This window comes from Panthera leo, chromosome C1, assembly GCF_018350215.1.
Source record: "Panthera leo isolate Ple1 chromosome C1, P.leo_Ple1_pat1.1, whole genome shotgun sequence".
In the NCBI taxonomy this organism is placed as follows: Eukaryota; Metazoa; Chordata; class Mammalia; order Carnivora; family Felidae; genus Panthera; species Panthera leo.
Genome location: NC_056686.1, coordinates 26,993,402 through 27,018,007, shown reverse-complemented (window position 1 = coordinate 27,018,007; position 24,606 = coordinate 26,993,402). Strand labels below are relative to the sequence as shown.

General features: G+C 47.0%; 2 protein-coding genes across 9 annotated transcripts in view; one reads left to right on the top strand and one right to left on the bottom strand.

Moving 5' to 3' along the window:
• Window positions 1–16,892, top strand: part of KIAA0319L (KIAA0319 like) — a 94,903-nt gene extending 78,011 nt beyond the window's left edge. For all 5 annotated transcript variants that reach the window (XM_042951241.1, XM_042951239.1, XM_042951240.1 and 2 more), the window contains 8 exons: window positions 267–418; window positions 766–904; window positions 2,428–2,587; window positions 6,762–6,904; window positions 7,758–7,880; window positions 8,435–8,525; window positions 10,417–10,508; window positions 15,633–16,892. In XM_042951241.1, coding sequence (XP_042807175.1) covers window positions 267–418; window positions 766–904; window positions 2,428–2,587; window positions 6,762–6,904; window positions 7,758–7,880; window positions 8,435–8,525; window positions 10,417–10,508; window positions 15,633–15,820 — 1,088 coding nt within the window. In that variant the 3' untranslated portion in view covers window positions 15,821–16,892. The remainder of the gene's footprint in view (window positions 1–266; window positions 419–765; window positions 905–2,427; window positions 2,588–6,761; window positions 6,905–7,757; window positions 7,881–8,434; window positions 8,526–10,416; window positions 10,509–15,632) is intronic.
• Window positions 15,349–24,606, bottom strand: part of ZMYM4 (zinc finger MYM-type containing 4) — a 165,523-nt gene continuing 156,265 nt past the window's right edge. For 2 of the 4 annotated variants that reach the window (XR_006205883.1, XR_006205884.1), the window contains exons 33-34: window positions 17,931–18,002; window positions 16,995–17,828 (exon numbers count right to left, since the gene is read on the bottom strand). The gene's annotated coding sequence lies outside the window, so the exon portion shown is untranslated. Of the gene's footprint in view, window positions 15,393–16,994; window positions 17,829–17,930; window positions 18,003–24,606 lie in introns of those variants that run through there. The other 2 variants (XR_006205885.1, XR_006205886.1) reach the window with 2 other exon arrangements.

Sequence of the window (24,606 nt, the reverse complement as noted above, 5' to 3'; positions counted from 1 at the left end):
AGAGAGAGAGAGCATGAGTGGGGAGGGACAGAGAAAGACAGAGAGAGAATCCCAAGCAGACTCCATGACAGGCTCGATGTGGGGCTCAATCTCACGAACCGTGAAATCATTACCTGAGCTGAAACCATGAGTCGGATGCTTAACCAAGTAAGCTACCCAGGTGCCCCTTAAAATGCTTTTGATGTTAATTTCCCCATTAGCATCATGAAGAAGCATTCTTTCTTTTCCAGAATGTTATGTCATTTCATTGATGTCTCTTTGGTTAGAAATGAACAAACCACCTGTAGCCAAGATAACTGGGAGTGTGGTGATTACCTTGCCCACGGACACAGCAGAACTGGATGGCTCCAAGTCCTCAGATGATAAGGCAATAGTCAGCTACCTCTGGACCCGAGATGAGGGGAGCCCAGCGGCAGGGGTAAGTGCCAGGAACTAGAGAGCTATATGGGGTCAAGGTGGTGAGATGGGGAGAGGAGGCTGAGCCAAACATTCATTCCAGTATCTGTTTTAACCAAGGGGTCTTGTGTCAAACCTGGATTGCCCTCTGAAATCCAAGGATCCTGAATGACTTTCCTAGGGTCACTCTGCAAGTTAGTATGGCACAGAATATGTTCCTCTGCCCTGATCTTGGCAGCTGTGGGCTTCAGAGATGTTACAAAGCAGGAGCTTCCCAGAGGGTGCCTAGTCCTAACAGAAGCAGTACCTGACCCCAAGAAAGGAGTGTGGTCTTGCTCTGCAACGTAGCCATGTTGTTCAACTCCATAGGAGGTGCTGAATCACTCTGACCACCACCCGATCCTCTTTCTTTCCAACCTGGTTGAGGGCACCTACACATTTCACCTGCATGTGACTGATGCGAAGGGGGAAAGTGACACAGACCGGACCACCGTGGAGGTGAAGCCTGGTGAGTTCATCTGGCGCTGGGACTGGGTGGGACTGCCAGCTCAGCCCAGCAGGACCTCAGTCCTGGGACCCCTTCTGCCCAGCAAGAACAGAGCCAAGTGGCAAAGCCAGCTTCTAAACACTCTAGAAACCCCAAGCTGAAAAATCCGTGGAGACTCTTTCCAGCAGTATCCCTCCTACCCATACAGGAGTGAGTGTGGATCCCTGCTCCCCAACTCCTCTCAGATGGAGAAACTGAAACTCCAGAGAGGGCAGGGCTTGCTCAGCGTCACACAGCAGTTGTGTCAGAGCCAGGCCTTTGTGCCCCTAGTCCAGCACTGCCTACTCATCACGTGACAGATGAGAGAGGGCTCTGGGTGCTTCGGGAATCTGAGCAGAGAAATAACTTGAGTCATGATGCCTCATCAGCACACAGCTGCAGAAAACAATTTATTTTTATAAGTTGAGCCTCAGGCTTTATCTGACAATCCAAGGAAGGTGAAGTAACTGATGTCCTTTACATTTTTCAGATTTATAGAGATAAAATTTCTTTCTTCCGTAGAACTGTATTTTTATTTTGCTTTGAGGCTAGATTAATTAGTATTAGGGAGGAAATGAGTGTGGGGCGGGGTAGAGCTTTATAAATTCCTGAGCATCTGATACGAAGGTATTAACTTTAAATCTACTCTTGTTTATATAGGCCAAGCTCATGTACAGGTATCTTAGATGGGAAAGGATCTTGGCAGGTCTTCCAGTCCTTGTCCTACCTCTATGAAGGACAACAGCCAAGACACTATAAAGTCTCTTCTGTGTTTAAAATCAGATCACAGATAGTCTACTAATTATGTAAATGATACATCAAAACAGGCAAATGGTGCATCCAATTATGGGAATAAGGTATTGTGATTAATCACTTAACTTCCAAGTGTAGCACAGCCTCTAGGACACAGAAATGAAGGACAGTGGTCTCACAGTTCTAGAGCTGTAAAAATATTGTGCAGCTGTGATATTGCTCTAAGGTGAAGTCCTTGTTTCTTGGCTGCCTGGAAATTTTTTGTTTACTGTTTTCAAACCTGTAGGGCTGATGCATTTCCAGGATCAATAAGATTGTTGAGATGGACATTTTCCCTCCCATTGTTGTAGACAGAGCACAGCAAGGCACTGAAAGTCAGACACAGATCAGGAGAGATTGCACATATCCCCCACTTGGCCTGGAGAGCTCAGCAAAGCCAGCTGGGCAGAAGCTTTGAGAACAGACCTCAGAGTGTTCTTCTTTCCCACTCCCTTCACCAAACCCCTAGCCTCCCTGTTATGGCCTGATCCCCAGCACACGTGTGGTAATTTTCAGGTTGGTATAGAGCTCTCCACACCAGCCCCAGACCGCATTAGTAGCAATTCAGTATGGTCCCTTTCCATTTGCAGGAGGTCAGTTGCATTCCTGAATGCTCTCACTACTTTTTCTCCTGTGCCAGAACAGACACACAATGGCAGGTCTGTGTTAACTCTCCTACTTTCAAAGCCATGACTGATCCACATGCTTTCCAGATCCCAGGAAAAACAACCTGGTGGAGATCATCTTGGATGTCAACGTCAGTCAGCTAACTGAGAGGCTGAAGGGGATGTTCATCCGCCAGATTGGGGTCCTCCTGGGGGTGCTGGATTCCGACATCATTGTGCAAAAGATTCAGCCGTACACGGAGCAGAGGTAGCTGGGCAATGAATGGGGGGAGAAAAGGAAAGACCAGGGGCCCCCTGGGCTTGTTGATTGAGCTAAGAAATAGTGTGGGTAGATAGAGAAGGGTGGGCTCTCTGACCAAGAACCACTCATGGTGTCCATTTCTTTAATGAAATTTTCTCTTCTAGTACAGGTCACATAGTCTGTACTAGATACTGCAGCAGGGTACCAGGGTACAAGGTCAGAAGAGGTCCGTTATCTTGAAGGCCATAGTCTCATAGGGAAAACAATCAAGATGAGTATGTAACATCAGTACAGGGTGAATTTGACAGAATGTGTGGGTGTCATGGAGACACACAGAGGCAAGGCCAATGAGTTCTTCCAGAGGAGTTGGGGCAGGGTGTGATCCAAAGATCTTCCAGAAGAAGTAAAACTTACATTGAGCAAGCATAGAAGGACTAGGAGGAAATTCATAATAGCTGAAAAGTATGAGCCATGATCCTGTGGTATGAAAGTACAGAGTTCTCTCTGGAAGAAGTCATATGGTTCAGAGCACTTACCAGGCCCAGGACATGGTGGAAGATAAGACTGGCTGTGTAGATGGAGAATAGTCATAAGCAAGTCAGGGAGTTTAGTTTTAATAGTTTGGGAAGGGGGGGGTGGGATTCAAATTAGATTCTTTTATGTGTGTGAAGTTTTTGTTTGTTTTGTTTCTGGAGCAAGGAAATTAGATGTTGTTTTTGTTTTTTTGGTTTTTTTTAAGGAAGACCCCCTAGTGTGGAGGCTAGACCAAAATAGAGAGACAGAGAGAGAGAGAGAGACAGACAGACACTAAAGGCTGGGGAACCAACCAGGAAGCTTTTGAACTAGTCTTAGTAAAAAAGTGATAAACCTAAGTTAAGGTAGTGGCAATGGAATGACAGAAGAGAGAAATGAAAAGAAAATAGAGGCAGATCAGCAGGACTTAGTAATTCTTTGGAATGAAGGGGAATGAGGCATCAAACATGAGGCTTTAGGTTTTGATGCCTGGATAGATGGTGAATGCCATTAACTGAGATTACGGATACAGAAGGAACCAGTTTCAAAGAAAAGATAACAGTTTTGACTGTTGAATTTAGGGTGTCTCATGGGTTACATGGAGAGAGATTTCATCAGACAGTGGCAAATATGGGCTGGAACTTGGGGCAGAAGGAAAAGCCGAAGATAGGGAATCACTGCATACAGGCAGGAATCAAAGCTGGAAGGACAGATGAGTCCCACTGGGGGTAATGTCCAGCACTCTGGAGAACCCCAGTATTTAAGGAAGAGGCAAGGAGAAAAGAGCCAGCAAAGGAAACTAGGAAGCAATAGTAGAGAAGTGAGTGAAAAAGCAGGTGGGAGTGGTCTGCTGGAAGTTAAGAGACGGCTGGCAGCTAGGGGCTGCCAGAGGATTCAGATGCCACAGAGGAAGAGTATGGTGAGGACACAGGTTTTGGCTTTATGATTAGATCGTCAGGACTACAGTGAGAGCATTTTACTTAGATGTTGGGGACAGAGGGCAAATTCTGTCATGGTTGGAGGATACAGAGATGGTAAATAAAACACTCTTTGAAGAGGTTGGTGCTGAAAATAAGATGGGAGGTAGATCAAAAGAACACCTTTTAAAGACAGGAAATACTTGAGCACTTTTATAGACTCAGGGAAGGTGCAGAGGAAAAGTAGAAGGTGGAGACTGGGGAGGTGGGTTCCAAATAGAGGCAGGTCTCGGGGACTGGCTGTGGGCAGAACAGGTGTGCCATTTTCTCTGGAGATGGGAAGAAGGGCAGGAAAATGTGCTGTTAAGGATGGATTTTAGAGACAGGATGGCATTCGAGAGCATTGATACTAGCGTTCTGGGTTTTGTCTCTGAAAGTGGAGGCCAGGCCATCTGCTTTGAGGAGGTGGGAAGGAGGTGGGCAGCATGAAGAAAATGGTAAAGGTTAGGTACAGCAGTTCCAGCAAAGGATGCTGGCTTTGAGCAGCATTGAGATCTCATCCAAGGTTAGAGACACGAGGTTAGAGTGGTGGCTCCCAATTCTAGCTACTTGATAGCACCACCTGGAGCTTTTATGAATGTGCCATTACCTGAGCCTCACCCCCAGGGATTATGATTCAGTTGGTCTGGAGTGAGGTCTGGGCGCCTGAAATTTCCATGCTCTCCAGGTGAATCTAACACTTAAGTTTGACCGGGTCAGAGCATGATAATAAGACCTTTTTTTTTTTGGGTGGTTTTATTTATTTTTGAGAGAGGGAGAGAGACAGAGTGCTAGCAGGGGAGGGGCAAGAGAGACAGTGGGAGACACAGAATCCAAAGCAGGCTCCAAGCTCTGAGCTGTCAGCACAGAGCCAGACATGGGGCTCGAACTCATGAACCATGAGATCATGACCTGAGCTGAAGTCGGATGCTTCACCCACCAAGCTACCCGGGCACCCCAGGGATTTTCTTTGTAACCTCTGCTGGCAGCCTGTGAACAGGAACAGGGCAAGTGGCTGCCTGGATTGACCTAAGGTGGTGGGGTTTGGCTGGGCAGAAGCAGTGCTAAGACATTAGCAAGAGTGCTGCTGGACGTGTCACGGAAGGGTTTGCCAGCATACTTGCTCTCCCTGCATCTGGAAGACGATGCATGAGGAAGAGAAGCAGCACGGTGGCTCTGGGTTTCTGACTTGGACTGATTGGCCAAGTTGAGGAATTCAAGAGGATAGGCTTGCAGGCAGGGAGTCTATGATAGCAGGAAAGAGCATGGGGCAGACACCAGACAGACCTGGCTTTTGAGCCCTGCTCCATTAGTGTGTGCTCTGGGATGATGGGCAAGGTACTGCCCCTCTCCAAGCCTAGCCTGTCACTTGTACACTTTTGTAGGATTGTTACTGAGAGTTAAATAAGAGAATGTTCGTATCCCTACCACACAGAGTGTGCTCAGTTGCTGGTTATTGTAAGTTTATTTTGAGACCTGTTGGGTTAGAGGTACCTATGAGAGATACGGATGGGGTGGATGTCCCAGCAAGCTTCTGCAGATGTAGATGTGGTCATTTTGGAAAGACTAGGGGAGAGGAGATAAATATTCGAGGGTTATTGGTATATATAGAGAAATTGAAACTGTTCGCATGGATTAGGTAACTGGGAGAAAATAATGAGAAATGGACCACACATTTTTATGGCAAAGGTCTGTGTCTTGATTCTGAAATTTATAATACCCCACCCTTAGTCTCACTGTGCAGAGGACTTTATGAAGTCTTTTATGACCGTGCTTCCCAAACTTTTATGTCATGATACACATAGGCAGTGATGCTATGTGTATGGCACTTTGAGATAAATAGACAAGGCTGGTTATACTGGAAGCAACTGGTCTGGGGCCTCCAGGTCCCAGCCAGCCACTCTGTGTGCTGAGGGGATGAATATCTTGGGCACACCTACAACCCACTGTGACCCACTGATTGAGAAGGTTCATTTGTGAGACTAACATGGAGTCAAGGGGGCTCTCCAAAAGGCCTCTTAAGGCCAAGGCATAGACAGCAGACTTTGTGCCCATATAGAGGTGAGATCAAACATGGCCTGCCCTGGACAGAAGTTGACAGAAAGCAAACAGATTCTGGACATGGGGTAGTATAATCTTGCACCAGCCACACCACTGTGTGGGGTCTTTCTTGTTGCCGTCATAGTAATGATCATTTGGCTGTTTTGACCCATGGATAATGCTTTGATGCTGTCCAACAACATACATTTTTCAGAGCATTGTGGTTTGTCCTACAGGTAACCTAGGCACAGACCCAACAGCACCACACCACAGTCTTAGCTGTTAAAAGGCTGACAGCAGAGATGTAGTTGTAACCAAATCTCCATTTTCCTGACCTCCAGTTACATGTTTGGAATGGGTCGTCTTGTTAGCTAGGACAGCTTAGGGCATTTCTAAAAGCATAAGTGTTGCAGTCAGACATACCAGGGTTGGAATTTGGCTCTGCCATAATTAACTGTGTGACCTTGGGCAAGTTACTTAACCCCTCTGAGCCCCAGTGTTGTCCTCTGTAAAATGGCGATGACGCTGATAACACCTTTCTCACTGGCTTGCTGTGAGAGAATGTGTCTAATGCTTCGCACAGTGTCTGGCATAAAGTGCTTAGCAAATGGCAGCTACTGCTATTATTGCTGACGGCTTCAGCTCATTCATACTGTTGCATGTCTCTGCAGCACCAAGATGGTATTTTTTGTTCAAAACGAGCCTCCCCACCAGATCTTCAAAGGCCATGAGGTGGCAGCGATGCTCAAGAATGAGCTGCGGAAGCAAAAAGCAGACTTTCTGATATTCAGAGCCCTGGAAATCAATACTGTCAGTGAGTAATTCTGGGAAGCTGGGAATACAAGCCTGCCCAGTGCCCACAGTTCACCACAGTCCTGCTGTCCTCAGGCTTCATCACCTGTTCTTGAGGAACATGGATATAATCGCTTAGCTCCACTACCAGGGACATGGAAGAGTCCTGACTTGTTGCAGAGGTTTTAACCTGGGGTCCATGGGTCCATGAGCTAGTGTTCAGAGGGGCAAGGAGTTTAGTTTGAATGGGAAGAAAATGACATCTTTATTTTCACTCACCTTTAACTGAAGTTCATTATTTCCCTCTTGTGAAGGTGGGCGACGAACTCCAGTGATATTAACAGAACCTGTGACTTTAAGGCAATAGGAATCACAAATAACGTCATAGCACACTACGTGATGAAGTATCATTACTACTCATCACTACTTCAAAATCATGACAGTTGTTAGACTCGCTTCTAAATCTTGTTACTTGATGTTTTCATAAAGACACATGTATATGTATAATTAGCTTAGAATTTTATATTCTTCAACTTTTAAAAAACATGTGCGATATAATTGCTTTCTTTTGTAATACCATGTATTTTATTTTGGCAATTAAACGATGCAAAGAGGGGGGGGGTCTGTGGGCCATGAAAGATGACGTACTGCTGGCAGAGAGTAACAATAAGTAAAAGCAGCCGGAACTGTCTTCAGTGGCCTGACTGCTCCAGTTTCATTTGACCGTGGCAATGATCACGGGCAATATGCCCGAGCTGTAAAAGCCCTCGGGGTGGGTGTCCAAGGAATTTCCCCATGGGCCACAGCAGGGGCGCTGGCAGCTGCCAGTCTGGCTCTGACTCCTGTTGACCTTTTCCCTTTCCTACTACTTTCAGCATGCCAGTTGAACTGTTCTGACCATGGCCACTGTGATTCATTCACCAAACGCTGTATTTGTGACCCTTTTTGGATGGAGAATTTCATCAAGGTGCAGTTGAGGGACGGAGACAGCAACTGTGGTGAGTTTTCTGCCTGGTGCTGTGCCAGCCGGTTTGGCACTGACTGTAGTTCTGAGTTGAGCAGGTGGGTGTTGGTGTTTCCGAGGCAGATGAGCAAGCGAGGAGAAGAACTCTGTGTATTTTCTGTTTGCAGAGGACTTTTACTTCCTTCCTCCACGCTGCTCAGGGTTAGAGCAGAGCTCTGAAGCAGTGTTGTACAAAGAACCAAGCTTAAATCAGACCAACTGCAAATTGCAGCCTAGATCAGACTGGCTGCAAGGCCTCCTGTCTTTTGGGGGGTGTCTTTGTGCCATAGCCTAGTGGAAGTCTGCAAGTGTCTGTTCCCCCTTTCCTTCTGGGAAAGCTCCTTACAACCTGCTACACTGCCTCAGGGTCTCAGCAGGGATGGTTTAGAAAGGTGAAAGCTTCAGCTGCCTACAACTGCAAGGTCTCACCTTCCCTGAACAGCCTTCCTGTCTGCAGAGTGAAGCCACCTGCCCGAGGTCGAGGCAGCCCAGACTGTCCTGCTGGCCCCTCTCTCTTCACAGCCCTCACCATTTTGTTTCTCTTGGCAGAGTGGAGCGTGTTGTATGTTATCATTGCTTCCTTTGTCATCGTTGTCGCCCTGGGAATCCTGTCCTGGACTGTGATCTGTTGTTGTAAGAGGTAAGATGGATTCTCCTTGAAAATTCATTAGAGCTTCTAGTTGTGTCTTCATTCATTCGGGAGGTATCTGGCATTTTCCACGTGGAAGGTGCTAAGTCTTGGGGGGTTCCTCCCTTCCTGTCACTGTTAAAGTCGTTTGGCCCACCCAAGGCATGCGCAGAAAGGCTTTCCTAACCCTCTGCCACTCCTACACACCCCTCAGCCAAGTGGCTGTCACTGCACTGATGCACAACCTGGGAAGCGTGGCCATAGCCATGATGGGCCTGGACTGTGGACCTGAGTCACATCTGTCTAGGATGTGTGTTCTGTATTACTCCACTCCACCTGTCTCACCACTTGACACATGAGTTCTCAATTTTTATGCCTTCCTTTCTAGTTGGGATTCACGTGTCTATGTACTTTCACATAACTGCAGACTTAGATTAGTCATGATTAAGTGTTCTAGGTTTTTTTGTTTGAGTCTTCCTCTCAAATGATATTTAATGGGAATATTTATTGTATGCTTTTCATTATTAATAATAAGTATGATTTCTACACTGCTGTGTGTCAGGCACCATGATAACATTTTGTAGGTAATACCTTTTTTTTAAATTATAATTTTTTTTTAAATGTTTGTTTATTTTTGAGAGAGACAGAGACAGAATGTGAGTGGGTTGGGGCAGAGAGAGGGAGGCACAGAATATGAAGCAGGCTGCAGGCTCCGAGCTGTCAGCACAGAGCCTGACGCAGGGCTCGAACTCACGAGCTGTGAGATCATGACCTGAGCTGAAGTCAGACGCTCAACCAACTGAGCCACCCAGGCGCCCCTGTAATACCTTTTTTTTAATGTATATGAGAACCTTTTCTCATCTTACAGCTAAGGAAATGGAGGCCCAGGAAAACAACCCCACCTGTCCACGGACACACAGTTAATATGTGACAGAGCTGAGATAGAGCCTGCAATATTGAGCCTAGGTTTCACATGAAACCTAGAAAGTGAAAATAATTTTTGATAGTTTCCACCAGCCTGAGACAACCACCATTAGTAGATGCTTTCTTCCACCCCCCACCCCTCAAGCACAGGGTTTTTGTTCTCTTAATGTAATAGGGAGAAAGTGTGCCTGACTCCACGTTGCCTCTTTCCCTTGCTGCTGTGACCTACAGCTTAGAAACTTCTGCTGGGCCCTGTACGTAGGCATGTTAATCATCGAAGGAATTTTGCTTATAGCTGAGATGAACAAAAAACTGTTGTTTTAACCTGAGACCTACCTCACTCAAGGAGATAAGCAAGTACCTTCAGATATGCCTGTGCTATGTTTGAGATTCACAGAAACATGATCAGTTTCCTACAGATATCAACCAACCTAGGACAGAGAAGTTACACAGCCTTCCTTGGATGTCTGCAGACATCAGTCACCTTTTGACTCCAGCCTCCTCCCACTTCCTCCACCCTAACAGAAAAGCTCAAATATCATGCTGGGGGAGATGGTTCTTTGGGACAGGAGTCTGCCATCTCCTTGGTTTGCTGGTTTTCTGAGTAAAGTCGTTTTTCTCACCCCATTCGTCTTTCCCCTTGACTTACTGGCCTGTGTGTGGCGAGCAGGACAAGCTTGTACCCCATTACGTTTGTGTTGTTAACCAGTCTCTCCTTCCTTGCTGCTGTGGAGTGGTGGCTCCATGGTAAGATAGTCAGAGTCACCTTCCTTTCCTAGAATCGGTGAGGCGTTACTTGAAGAACAAATCACAGTCGCCACCTTCCTGCAGCTGCGAAAGCAAGGGAAAACAGTCCTCCCATTAAGCAGCTATCACCAGGACGGGGCCCTCTATGTAGTCTGGCCGTCACCCTGTGGTGAGCTCCCTAATCTCACACAGAACCCCCTTCTTGAGCAGCTGTGGGGATTGTGTTTTTCAGGCAGAAAGGAAAACCCAAGAGGAAAAGCAAGTATAAGATCCTAGATGCCACGGATCAGGAGAGCCTGGAACTGAAGCCAACCTCCCGAGCAGGTAGTGGCCCTGGGGGTTGGGGACGGAGGCCTCTAGATTTGTGCACTCTCCCTGTGAAGAGCTACTGTCACTACAGTCCCCTCCTAAATGTGTTGCTAACAGCTGTTTGTTCTAGAAAAGCATTTTGACTCTTGCTTGTTAAACGCTGAGGGCTGACCTTGCCCTGCACTGGCAGAAGCTGCCTGCTGGGTGAGCTGTGATCTGGGGCTCACTTCTCAGTATTGCTTCTCTTTGCAGAAGGACTAAGCCTCTTGCTTTCCTTGGCATGCTCATTCCCCTCAGGGATTCCTCCTGGCTTTCAGCTATTCATGCTGCCCCCCGTTAGTCATGCTCAGGGACCTTGGTCTCTTAGGCCTGACAAGTCTGTCCTTTCTGGGCAGACAACAAGGTGTGGCAGCAGTGGGATTGAAGTCAGTGTCTCCAGCTGGCCTCTTCTTCAGCTGGCCTTCCTCTTCCATCTTCCTCTACCTTGTATTTGGCAGATAGATCCATGGGCTCCGCTGGTGGCTTAGAACAGGCAGGAGGGCAGCTTCCCTGCTGGTCCCAGTGCACAGGACTCGTCTTTCAGGTGCCTCCCACCAAGGAATCACCAACTGCACAAGCACTGAGATGGCTTGGGTGATGGGGCTGGAGGTCAGGGTGCGCAGGGGCTCCCTTCCTTGGCTGGGTGTCGTCATGGGTGAGGTTTCCATTCATCATGAGGCCACAGGACCTGCATCGCCTGTTTATGGGACTCTAGGTGGGGCTATTCCTAAACACTCTGCCAACAGAACTGTTTTTATACAAAGCATTTATCAAATATGTTCATACTTAAAGCTTTGTATTAGGAGAGGCTGGAGGGGAAAACAGAGAGTTCTGACACCCTGGCTCTGCCCTCGGAATTTCAGTCTACTGAGGGAGCACAGACACGTTAGAGGCAAAAAAAAAAAAAAAAGCTCTCAGGCGGCCTGGGCTCTGCACCCATGCACCTTGGTTAGAGAACATCTTGGGGTGGTACCTGGAGGTGGTGGGGCTTGTAAAACCAGAGAAGTAGAAACACTGAAATGGAGCCTGGAGGTAAAAACGTGCACAGTTCACCCCCCAGCTGGTGGCCAAGGTTGTTTTCATGTTACTCTGAAAGTTTTCCCACCCCTCGAAATCCTTTGGTGACTGACTTTGGGTCTGGCTAACGTGGCCTTGGGTGAGCTCTCATCTGTTGGCTTCTCTGAGATCTATCGCCTTGTTGACTTGGTTCATATTTCTGTCCAGAAAGCTCTGTCATCTTTGTCATCCCTCCCTTAACCTGTAAATGTCATGCTCATCTGTCACATGACTGTTTTGGAATTTCTGTCCCTATATTAGTTATGTATCTGTCCCCTTAGCAGTCAGTGACATTGGTGAGGGCAGAGATTGTGTCTTATTCCTCTGTGCATATGGATTGAGACCACTGTTTGCCAGGCCCTCTGCCAGATACCAGTTACATACGGTGAGCCAGACAGACTCTGCTGCTCTGGAGCTTCTATGAGACAGACATGAAATATGCAAACTCCCAGATATACAGCATGTGATAATGAAAGGTCTTTGTAAAGAAGAACACTTGAACTGAGACCCAAGGGATGAGTACGAGTTAGCCACATTAGGACTCTGTGAAAGCGCATTCCAGGCAAAGGAGCAAAGTCGGTAAAGGGCCAGCTGCTGGAAGCAGCAGAGGGCATTTGAGGAAATAGAGGAAGGTGACATACTGGACATGGTGAGCACGGGGCCAGTGGCACGAGGCTGCACAGGTGAGCAGGGACCTAGCTGTGGGCTCCTTCTGAGAGTAGTGGGCAGCCACAGGCAGCTTTTTAAGGAGGTGAATGGTCTGATTTGGTTTACATTTTAAAAAGAGACAACCCTGGCTGCTATGTAGGAATCAGAGGGGCAAGAGCAGGTAATAGAGGATTCGGTGGAATGTCCTAATGGTGGAGAGATGGTAAGCTAGGGAGAGACACGTAGATTCCAGGTACCTTTGCAGGGAAGACTTGATGCAATTTGTGGCATGTTAGCCGAGGGGTGTGGGAGAAAAGGAGACGTGCAGGCTGGTCCTGGAGCTTCTGCTCTGAGCAGGTGTGGGTTGGGTGGTACTGGAGAGGAAATGCCGGAGAAGAGAAGTGTTTGCTTCAGGACGCTTGCGAATGGTGTTGAGGAAATGAGGCTGGAAGATTGGTGAGGACAAAAGTGCAGAAGGTTTTGAAAATCAGCTAGAGTTAAGCATTAATTCTGATGGTGACAGGAAGTGTCATCTTGAAAGTGCTGGCTTAGGAAAATTAGTCTCTAATGACACCTGTAATTGACTGAAGGGGAGATATCCCATGTGGAGGCCAGCAAGGAGACTTTTGCAGTGGTCCGAGAGGGAGGTGACAATGACTCAACCAACATGGGGTCAACAGGATGGAGGACGGGAAAGGTCAGGGCTGACTTCTGACCTGAGGGACAGAGAATGATTCTGTAGACACAATTAAGACATCAGTGCAGTGCCGGCTGGGGTAAGAAAAGATGAATTCAGTTGAACCCATTAGAACAGTTGGACTACAAGTGTCAGTGTAAGAATCTTCTAGATGCTGGTGAGTGCCAAAACAAAAGTGGGTCACATCCCTTCTGGGGAAAATGTTGAGGGACCAAAGAGTCCAGAGCTGAGGAGCCCATGAAGGGCCGTCAGTGAGGGAAGAGGTGCACTGTTAGGGAGCGGTCAGCAGTATTAGCTGTTGCAGACAGGGATAAGAATTGTCCATGAAGATGACACTGGGGAAGTTTCTGGTCACCTAAAGAGCTAGAGTAGAATGGTGAATGGTAGCAGAAGTGAAAATGTAGGTTGTTCCAGCAGTAAGTATGCAGTGAGGAAATGGAAGCCCTAAATATTGAAAAAAGTCCTTTAGAAGTGAAGCAGGGTGAGGCAGAAGACAGAGGTAAGGCTCCTGAGGAGAGAGGGAATGGGGCTCAAGAAAGGAGAGGGTGGGGGACACAGGGCTGGGTGATAGCACCAGGAAGTGCTGCGTTGAAGAGGCAAAATGGGCAGGAGGCAGACATCCAGTGAAGGGGGGGCAGCAAGGGAGAGCCCAGTTGCATTTGGGTCACCAGGAGGAGAAAGAGGAGAGTCAGGAGGCCCTTCTCTGTGGGCAGTGTGTAGCTGAGGGACAGATGAGAGCCCCCTTGCTCTTGGTCTTCTGGCTCTGGCCAGCAGATCAGTTGTGGACTCAGCAGATTAGTGGGTGCACCGCAGAGCAGAGCCGCTAGCAGGTGGGGGAGAAGGGGATTCAAGCCTGTCAACGTAAGGCACGTAAGCTGACAGGTTGAAGCGTGGATTTAACAGGCCCCTTGCGAAGAAAGGTAATGCACGTGGAAGCGCGCTGACAGAGACCCTGTTTGCTGGGAACCAGGCTGAGCTCTGATGAGGGCTGCCTGGGGAGCCGGTGCACCCGCCTGGGTGAGCTCCCAAGGCAAGCCTCAGGAGACCTGCTTTCCGTTCAGCGACTGTGGTTTTGGGTTTGTTTTTGCTATTCTATTGATTTTCCAAAGCTTTCTTTTGAAGCATATTAGATTGAACCATACGAAATTAATAGTGTGTGACTTTTTTGAACCCATAAAAATGGTAGTTTTTTGTGGTTCAGCCCAACGGACAGCTGGATGGGTTTCCTGCAAGTGAACGTGCCCATATAATCAGCTCCCTTTCTTTCCCGTCCTCGCCTTCCTCCTGCCAACGTACTTCTGATGTTTTAGTTTATATAAAGGGAATCACTGTATTTGGCCCTTTCCATTCACCATTACACTTATGACTTCCCGATGTGCTGTCAGGCAGAGCAGTAGTTTGTCCCATTTCCTGCTGTGTAATTTCCACTGTATTAATACATCTGGCAGGTGTACTGTTGACAGGCAGGCAGTTGAATTCTTTCCAGTTGTGGCTGTTCTGAGGAGTGTGGCTGCAGAAGCTCCTGTCCAGGCCCATCTTGTACTGTTTAGTGGGTGAGATCGCTCAGTTCTCCAGGCAGAGCAGGAGTGAGTGTGGGAAGGCCCTGGGTGAGTGCTGTCTGGTGTGGTGCCGGGTGCATGTCTCCCCCTCCCGCTCTTGTCCTCTGTAGCTGTGGAGGAAGGAGGGCTTTGGGGAAGAAGGGAAGCTTCATGTGGGCATGGGAGGGAAGGCTTCACAGGCACAGAGGGGAAGGGGTTGAGCCTCCCCTGGGCTTCGTTCTTATGTTGGCCCACTGTTCCCGCCACACTGGAGAAGCCTGGGACACTGGTATCAGCTTTCCTGGCCAAGAAGGGACAGAATGGCTGAGAAGCATCTCAGGACATTACTTCAGTGTTTTGGGGGATCTGGGTGGGACCAGGGGGAAGGGAGAGTGACTATTGGATATGGGGTTTCAAACATACCTCACCTGTCTGGTCACCTTTTTCAAAAAGGAGGTAGGTCAGCTCCAGGGTGGGTGGTGTGGGGCCCAGAACACTACCACGTGGGGTTTTCTGTTGGCACTTCCCACGCCTCATCCTGTGGCTTTTTGCTTTTTCGGTGTGGTTTCTGCAGCCACAGGGATAGGTAGTGAAGGTGACTGCAATGGCTTGCAGAATCTCAGGCATCCTTTCTGAACTTAGGTGCTTCTTATGGGTCCTTGTTTGTGTGTTCTGATGCGCTGATGGCCTGGGACTGTCTCTGGGAGTCCCTGGTACTCCAGTCAGGCTCTCTGCTTCTAGCACCCACGTGGTGGAACCAGAGCAAGCATCTGTGGGGAGCGAGGTTGCGTACTCACTCGATGTTGGGAACTCGGGCAAGCCCTTTACCATCCATGCTGAGCCGGGGTATGGTGAAAAGTTTGTCCTCTAGAGCTGAGTTCTCATTTGTCGTGCTTTCCTGCCTCCTGTGGGAGCTCCATCCTGTTCATAAAGGGAGGTGATAAAACATTGCACATTTCAACAAGAGGAGAATGGGTCATTAGGTGGCACTGTTAACCAAAGCTAATAGATACTGGAGACAAGGAATCCACATTGCAACCCAGTTCTGTTATTTCCCCAGTCCCTCTGTTCCTCTTCAGGCTGGGAGAAGGGTACAGGGTGTGGCTCAGGCCGAGGAAGGTTTTGTGCTCCTGAGCCTGGATTCTCCTCTCTCTCTCGCAGGCATCAAACAGAAAGGCCCAATGCTGAGCAGCAGCCTGATGCGCTCTGAGTCGGAGCTGGACAGTGATGATGCCATCTTCACGTGGCCAGATCGAGAGAAGGGCAAACTCCTGCATGGTCAGAATGGCTCCGTGCCCAACGGGCAGACCCCACTTAAGGCCAGGAGCCCACGAGAGGAGATCTTGTAGCTACTTGGTCTGTTTCCTCAGGGTAGGGGTGGGCAGTGCGAGTCCAGAGCATTGCCAGGCTGGTTCTCATACCTCCCATGTCCGTGGGCAGCTGTTCTCCCAGCGTCTGCTGGTCATTCCACCCTAATACCCTCAACCAGAGCTGCTGGCACCTGAATCCAGAGACTCTCTCCGGGAACCCTGAATGAAGCTGTGAACGAAGAGGTTTCCTCTTTAAAACCCTTCTGGTAGGCCCCCCCCCCGCCCCCGCCAAATGTCCTCACCTCAGGGCCTCCTTTTTCACAAACCCCTCCTCTGCTCCAAGGGCTGTCCAGCCAGCTCCCAGCTGCCTCTCCAGTTCCCTGTTGGCAGTGTTGCTGCTCCCAGGGCACCCGCACAGCAAGTCCTGGCTGTAGAACAAGCACCACCAGCCTCCTGCTCCGAGAGCCTGCCTGTGGGCACATTCTTTGTTCTCTTCTTTGGGACAGAGCCGTTATCTTTTCGCTAGGTCCAGAGAAAGTGGAACCCCCTGTCCTCACCACTGATGCCCGTGTCCAGCCTGAGATTAGGGGAGGACTGGCTGTTTTAGGAATGGAGGCGCCCCTCTGGCTGCTGGGCCATCTGTCAGACAGCTGGGCTGGCCACAGACCCTTTCCTTCCTCCTGACCTGCTGCTTCAGGGCTCAGGCCCCCATGCCCTGCCCGCAGGCGACAGTCAGTCACACGCTGACTGGAATGTGATGGCATGAGCGCATGTGTGCGACTGCCCCATGGCGGTCTCCTCTGTGTCTGTCTTGTGTGTCCCTTGCATGTGTGTGTGTGTGTGTGTGTGTGTGTGTGTGTGTCTCAGAATGTGCGCACATCAACTCCTCATAGGGCTCTCGGCTACTTGTGAGGCTACCTGGACAGACTTTTAGCTCCTTGGAGCAGAGACTTTCTGAATCCCTCTGGCCCTGTCACTGGTTCCTCAGCCATGGTCATCCTGGGTGTTGGGGAATGGGAGCTTTGGGGGAGTGACTTTTTGAAAAGAAACTTAGTTTACACTACTGCACTACTGTCTGTTGTGAGATGATTAAACATGCTATTTAATTGTATGTGTGCCTGCTGGGTGTGCTGCTTTGTGCTACACTGCTGACCTGTACCATGGGTCCAGCCACCTATGCATCCCTGGGACGCGATAGCCTCCAGTAAGGAAGTTGTGGGCCTTGGCATCAGTGTGTGTGGCTGATGGTGCTGAGATTCTGCCTCAGCCGCTGCCTGGCCACTGGTGGAGGGGTGCAAGCTCCCAGCCTCTGCTGGCCAGCTGCTCCCCCCTGGCTTTCAGGGAGGGGGTTTTCTGTCCTCTTCTCCAACCTTCTGTTAACACAAAAATGATTCATTCCTCCACCTTCACCCCGCCCTCTGAACCAAGCAGGGGATTCAGAGTGTCCTAACGCCCAGGGTGTGGACTTTAGATTTCTGGGCCCCTGTGCTTCCCTTTTGGATTTTCAAAGCAATAGGGGGCCTCATGCCCCAGAACACAGTGCAGTATTCATGGAGCAGCTTGCACAGCACGTAGGGTAGGAGGAGGGCTGGTGTACAGTCTCTCTCCCAGGAAGGGGAGGGGAGAGGACAATGGAGCTCATACTCTACCCAAGGCCCTGCGCACAAAAACCCCCTGGGCATGAGCAGAATTGGCTCCGTTTTCACAGATACAGAAACTGAGGCATAGCAAGAAATAACTCGGTCCACATACAATAAATGACAGAATTAGAACTCGGGCCTCGCAGAAGTCTGTGGGGGACCGACTGTGGACTTTCTCATGGAGGTCTGGCACAGGAGGATGTACCTTTCTACTAAGTTCCCAGGAGACACTACGCTGCAGGTCCGGGGGCACACTGTGAGCACCACTGGTCTGGAAGTGTGTATCTAGTGCAACGTTCAAGAGGAGCGGCAGCTGTCCCATCCTGAAGGTTGGAGGTAATCACAGAAGCAAAAGCTTGAATCGCTTCAGGCCAAGGATACAGGTTTCCTCAGGGCTGCAGGTCAGGCTACACAGGAGGAGAAGGTGGGCAGGTGACCAGGATTTGATCACTTACTGGCCTTCTGGACTTGTCCTGTTTTGGGGTGTGGGGCTCATTTCTACATCTTACCTCAGCCACAGCTCACTGAAGGATATGCTTTTATCTCCGAGATGATGAATTTTTCATCCCCTACTCTTCCCACTGAAAAAAGGACAAAACCCAGAAACCAATGCTGCTGTCCTGTTAGGCATATTTCCAGTTGAGTACAGGAAATATTCAGCATTACCAAAGCACCAGTGTCCCCTTACTCATCGTCTTGTCTCTACTCCTTAGCACAGTGGCTGATACGCACTTCCGAGCGTGCCTGTGGTGAGCACAGTCTAAAAGGGTGATCCATCCTAGAGATGTGGGGGATGTGGCTGCTCAAAGGAAAATGTCAGCTGAACAAGGGAAAAGATGGCAGATCTTGTCACTGCTGAACTGAGCTGACACTCCAGGGAAACATGGCCTACTGAGTTCCCAGAGGTATTAGGAGAATAAAGAGAAGGGGTTAAAATATGAACAAAATAAGGTGGGGGTGGGGGGGGTGTCAAATGATGACTGAAATTAAAGTAAGCTAAGGTCCTGGATTTAAGTCAAGTATTCATGTTATAAATATTGAGGACACCATTAACAATTGGTAACTGGCATATGTAACATCTGCACCAGACAAGGGATGAAAAAAATACTTCAATCAGTGAAACCATACAGGAATGAAGGGGGAGAAAGCAGTTTTTTAAAAATGTGACCACTTAATGGGCAAAAGTTGTCAGATTAGACATTAAAACCACCACTGCCGTCACCACCACCACCACTTCCAAACTGAAGTTAACAGATTGGATATGTTTGTAAAACTGTGTGAGAGAGACACGTAAAATACAACATTGAAACACTGAAAAAGAAAACAGTAAAGATATAGTAGGGGCTTTGGTCCTTATTAAGATGATAAAGTGGCATAGGCTACTGGCTCCCCTCCCCCCAAAATAATACACCTTAGGAGATGGCATAAATCTGAGGAGCCACCACCAAACCCAGCAACAAACCACCCCCAAATCCTGTAAGTATGCCTAGGAGACTGAAGGTCATCATAAACTGGGAGGTAGGCCATAAGTGAGAAGTCTACCCTTTGCTGCACATGGAATAATCAGTCAATTCACTGGTGTCAGCGGGACACTGTCAGGGCAGGGCCGTAAGCTCTGCTGAGATGAAAAGGGCTTGGCTGGGCTGCTCTTGAGATTAAAAAACCCTTCCCTCTCCAACGCCCCAAGACTGGTAGATGACAACTAGGAAGTTGCTGCTGCTTCCTAAGGATCTGAGGCAACTACTGGTAAAGCAGTTAACAGAGCCTTTGAGGTGTCTGGAGGTTATTACCTTCCCCTTCTTAATCTCACTGGGATGGACAGCATAGAGCCTGGCCTTAGCCTTTCATCAATAAATGTTACTAGACAGGAGCTGGTGCTCTGAAGAAACATGAGCTCCTTGGCCAAAATAACCAGATGCTGCCTGGGGTGTACAACCCTCAGCCCCAAAGACAGCAAACTAAATACACACATTAGTCAAGAACTAAAAATAAAGCAAAATCAATGTACAGGGAAACATTAGCAGTGTGAAACAGGAACAGGAAGTACAGGGAAATACCCAGGATGAAAAATAATAATGAATGGGATAGAGTGACAGATACAGGTCAAAACAAATCAGCATCCTGAGGATCTTTACCACCAGAAAGCAGGAAAGGAAAAAGACACACAGCAGTCCAGGGGCAGAACAGAAGTGCCGACATGTGAGTAACTGGGAGTCCTAGAAGGAAAGGGAAGAAGTAGAAAAGGAAATATTTGATGTAGTAAGACCGGAATTAAAGATCAAAGAACTCATGGATAAGTAGCGGAAACGTACTGAAACCAGAAACACTGTAGCAAGACAGCGAGAGATGGTTTTAAAGACCATCTAAGAAAAGCAAAAATTCTGAAAGCTCCCAGAAGAGAAATAGTAGATCGATTACAAAGGGAGAAGAATCAGACTGACATCAGGTTTCTTAACAGTATCCTTATGTGAGAGACAAAGAATCACATTTCCAAAATGCTGAAGAAAAAGAACTTTGAGCTCAAAATTTATATCAAGAAAAACTCATTTGAGAATGTAATAAAAGATATTCTCGGCTGGGACACCTGGGTGGCTCAGTTGGTTAAGCGTCCGGCTTCAGCTCAGGTCATGGTCTCACGGTTTGTGAGTTCGAGTCCCACATCAGGCTCTGTGGACAGTTCAGAGCCTGGAGCCTGCTTCGGATTCTGTGTCTCCCTCCTTCTCTACCCCTCCCCTGCTCACGTGCTCGCTCTCTCTCAAAAATAAACATTTAAAGAAAAAAAAATATTCTCGGAGCACATGGCTAGCTCAGTTGGTGGAGCATGTGACTCTTGATCTTGGGGTTGTTGAGGCTGAGCCCCACGTTGGGGGTAGAGTTTACTTTACAAAAATTCTCAGGAATGTAAACCTTCAAAATTATTTTCACAAAAGATCCATTTAAAAAATATTCTTGGAAGTGGTCAAATACAAAAAATAAATTTAGACATGAGAAGAGATACAGGAAGTAGTGGCGAACAAATAAAATATTCTGGCAAAGTTTGTAATCTGAAACAGCTAGGGCCAATGGAAAACAAAATGAAGTGTATCAACAATACAAAACCAAAATTCCAAAGAATACCAACATGGTATGGTTAGGAAGACCAAGAACATAAGAGTATAATGTCTTATCAGGAAGACTTAGATGGCAGTTAAACCAACTGGGGTAAACAAATGATTACTATTGAGTAAAATTGAAAAAAAAAAAAAAAACTGGAATGTATTACCACTTTTTATTTTTTAGTAACCTCTACACCCAACACGTGGGGCTTGAACTCACAACCCGACATCAAGAGTCGCATTCTCCCTCAACAAAGCCAGCCAGGTGCCCGTGGCATGTATTATTACTTTTAAGCAGGTAGAAGAAAAATTTCCATTGCTACTCAATGGAAAGCAGGAGGGAAAAAATACAGTAAGTAGAAACTGAAATAATAGCAGAACTAGCTTGGCTGGGAAGATGACAGAGTAGGAGGACTCTAAGCTTACCTTGTCTCACAGATACATAATACATCAACATAAATAACCCAGAAAACGATCTGCAGATTGGCAGAACAAATTCCACTAAAGGTAGAGAAGAGACCACACCTGAAGAAGGTAGGAAGGGTCAAGATGTGGTCCACAGTGGGAACGGAGCCGGTGGTATGAAGGGCAAAAAACAGACTTTCACACCTGGGAGCCCATGAACAGGGAAGATGTATACCACGTAATACCTGCCTTTGAAAGAAAGAGTGGCAGAATTTTGTGAGTAACAACTCACAAACCAGCTGGATTTAAAGCCTGGAATTTTTAAATTCTGCAGGCTCAGCTCTAGGAGAACCTGGAGGGCATTAGGAAGCAGAATTCACCCCCCTAACTCCCGTCCCCAAGAAACCACACAGCCAGTGCAGATACAGCAAGGAATCGGCAGTTTGAAAAGCACCAGGGGCAGCTGAGAGATGAATAATTTGCTCATCCTAGAGCATGACCTGGAAAGACAGGGACAACCAGGAAGATGGCTCTAGGAACAAAGGAGCTGACAGGTACCATTTCCCTACTCCACCCCCAAGTATAAAAAACCCAAACAGCAGGGTTCTGGCTCTGACACTTGTTACCTAAATCGCCTGCACCAACACCCTCCACCCCTCCTCACTTCTGTGGACTCATCCTTCCCACTCACCCGCCTTAAGTCGTGGAGTTGTGGGCCGCACCCCAAAAGGTCAACACATCTCTTGACTCATGTTTTGCGGGACCTCAGTTCTGGAGGTGGCAGTTGAGGCGGGGGGGGGGGGGGGGGGGGAAGGTCAGGTCTCACTTCCCAAGCAGACCACTACACACATTGTTAAAATGTGTTCCATCTCTACTGGGGACCAAACACTGCCCACAATAGGCAAAGAAAGCCTCTGCAGACAGCTGGACTGAAGAAAGAAGAGGCTAAGACAAAACCACAGAGAAGATACAACACACATAGAAGACACTCCTTGAAGTGCCAGGCCCTGGGGAACAGGGGACATGGCACTGCAGGGCACTGAAGGACCTCTTCTTCATAAGGCTATTCTTGTTAAAAGGAAGAGAAGTAGCTGACTTTCCTAACAGAAACAGACACAGAAAGTTAGACAAAATGTGGAGACAGAAAAATATGCCCCAAATGATAGAAGAGGACCAAACCACAGCAAGAGACCTAAGCAAAATGGATGTAAGTAATATGCCTGATGGAGAATTTAAAGTAATGATCATAAAGATACTCATTTAACAAGAGTGAATGACATCAATGAAACCCTTAACACAGAGATAAAAAAGAACCATGCAGGGGGCACCTGGGTGGCTCAGTCGGTTAACCATCTGACTTTAGTTCAGGTCATGATCTCACGGTCTGTGGGTTCGAGCCCCGCGTCGGGCTCTGTGCTGACAGCTCAGAGCCTGGAGCCTGCTTCGGAATCTGTGTCTCCCTCCCTCTCTGCCCCTCCCCTGCTCATGCTCTGTCTCTCAAAAAATAAACGTTAAAAAAAAAAAAAAAAAAAAAAAAAAAGAACCATGCAGAGATCAAGAACACAATAAATGAAACTTAAAATACACTTGATGGAATAAATAGCAGGATAGATGAAGCAGAGGAATGAATTAACAACCTGGAAAACAGAGTAATGGAAAGTAACCAAGCTGAACAAAGGAAATAAAATTATGCAAATTGAAAACAGTCTAAGGAATTCAGTGATACCATCAAGTGTAGTAACATTCACATCATAGGGATCTCAGAAGAAGACAGAGAAAAGGGGGCAGAAATTTTATTTGAAAAAGTAATAGCTGAAAACATCCCTAATCTGAGGAAGGAAACATCCAGATCCAGGAGGCACAGAGATTCCCCCCCCCACCCCAAATTCAACCTAAGGAGGTCCACACCAAGAAACATAGTAATTAAAAATAGAAAAAAAAAAGTTCTAAAGAAATTTTCAAAGCAGCAAAAGAAGGCAGTTACATATAAGGGAAACCACAGAAGACACTCAGCAGATCTTTCAGAAAAAACTTTGCAGGCCAGAAGGGAGTGTTATAACATATTCAAAGTTCTGAAAGGGAAAAATCTGCAGCCAATAATACTCTATCCAGCAAGGTTATCATTCAAAATAGAAGGAGAGAGAAAGAGTTTCTCAGACAAACAAAAACTAAAGGGGACTCTGAGTGCAAAGGAAATACCCCGAGGGACAGTATGAAAAGTAAAAAAAATCAGAAAAACAGTAAAAACAAGTATTTCTGTAAAAATCACTCAAGGGATTCATAAAAAGATGTAAAATATAGCAACATATACATAAAAAACGGGGAGGAGAGGAATAAAGACTAGGTTCAAACCTAAGTGACCATCAACTTAATACAGATTGTTTTACGCAGAAGATGTTTTATACAAACCTAATGGTAACCACAAAAAAATCAGTAATAGATATGCAAAGAATCAAGAGAAAGAAATCCAAATGTATCATTAGAGAAAGCCAACAAACCAAGACAGAAAGAGAAGGTTCAGAAAAAATCTCTAGAAACAACCACAAAACAAGTGACAAAATGGCAATAAATACATATCAATAATTACTGATTATAAATGGACTAAATGCTTCAATCAAAAGACACAGGGTAGGGGTGCCTGGGTGGCTCCGTTAGTTGAGCAACCGACTTCGGCTCAGGTCATGATCTCATGGCTCATGAGTTCAAGCCCTGCATCAGGTTCTGTGCTGACAGCTCAGAGCTTGGAGCCTGCTTTGAATTCTGTGTGTCTCCATCTGTCTCTGCCCCTTCCCTGCTTGTTGTTTCTGTCTCTCCCTTAAAAATAAATGAACATTAAAAAAATTTTTTTAAAGACACAGGGTAACAGAGTGGATCAAGAAACGAGACCCATCTATATGCTGCCTACAAGACACTCATTTCCTTTTTTTTTTTTTTTTTTCCATTTTATGCTTATTTATTTTGTTGTTAAATAGATGCACATTATTAAAATAAAATGGTTTTTCATGAAAATGGTTACAAACATGGAAATTTAAGTACATAATATGTGAAAAATTAATACGTTTTTTTTTGTTTGTTTTGTTTTTTTTTTTTTTAATATATGAAATTTACTGTCAAATTGGTTTCCATACAACACCCAGTGCTCATCCCAAAAGGTGCCCTCCTCAATACCCATCACCCACCCTGCCCTCCCTCCCACCCCCCATCAACCCTCAGTTTGTTCTCAGTTTTTAACAGTCTCTTATGCTTTGGCTCTCTCCCACTCTAACCTCTTTTTTTTTTTTTTTTTTTTTCCTTCCCCTCCCCCATGGGTTTCTGTTATGTTTCTCAGGATCCACATAAGAGTGAAACCATATGGTATCTGTCTTTCTCTGTATGGCTTATCTCACTTAGCATCACACTCTCCAGTTCCATCCATGTTGCTACAAAAGGCCATATTTCATTTTTTCTCATTGCCACGTAGTATTCCATTGTGTATATAAACCACAATTTCTTTATCCATTCATCAGTTGATGGACATTTAGGCTCTTTCCATAATTTGGCTATTGTTGAGAGTGCCGCTATAAACATTGGGGTACAGGTGCCCCTATGCATCAGTACTCCTGTATCCCAACAAGACACTCATTTCCAACTGAAAGACATCTACAGATTGAAAGTGAGAAGACGGGAGAAATATTTATCATACAAA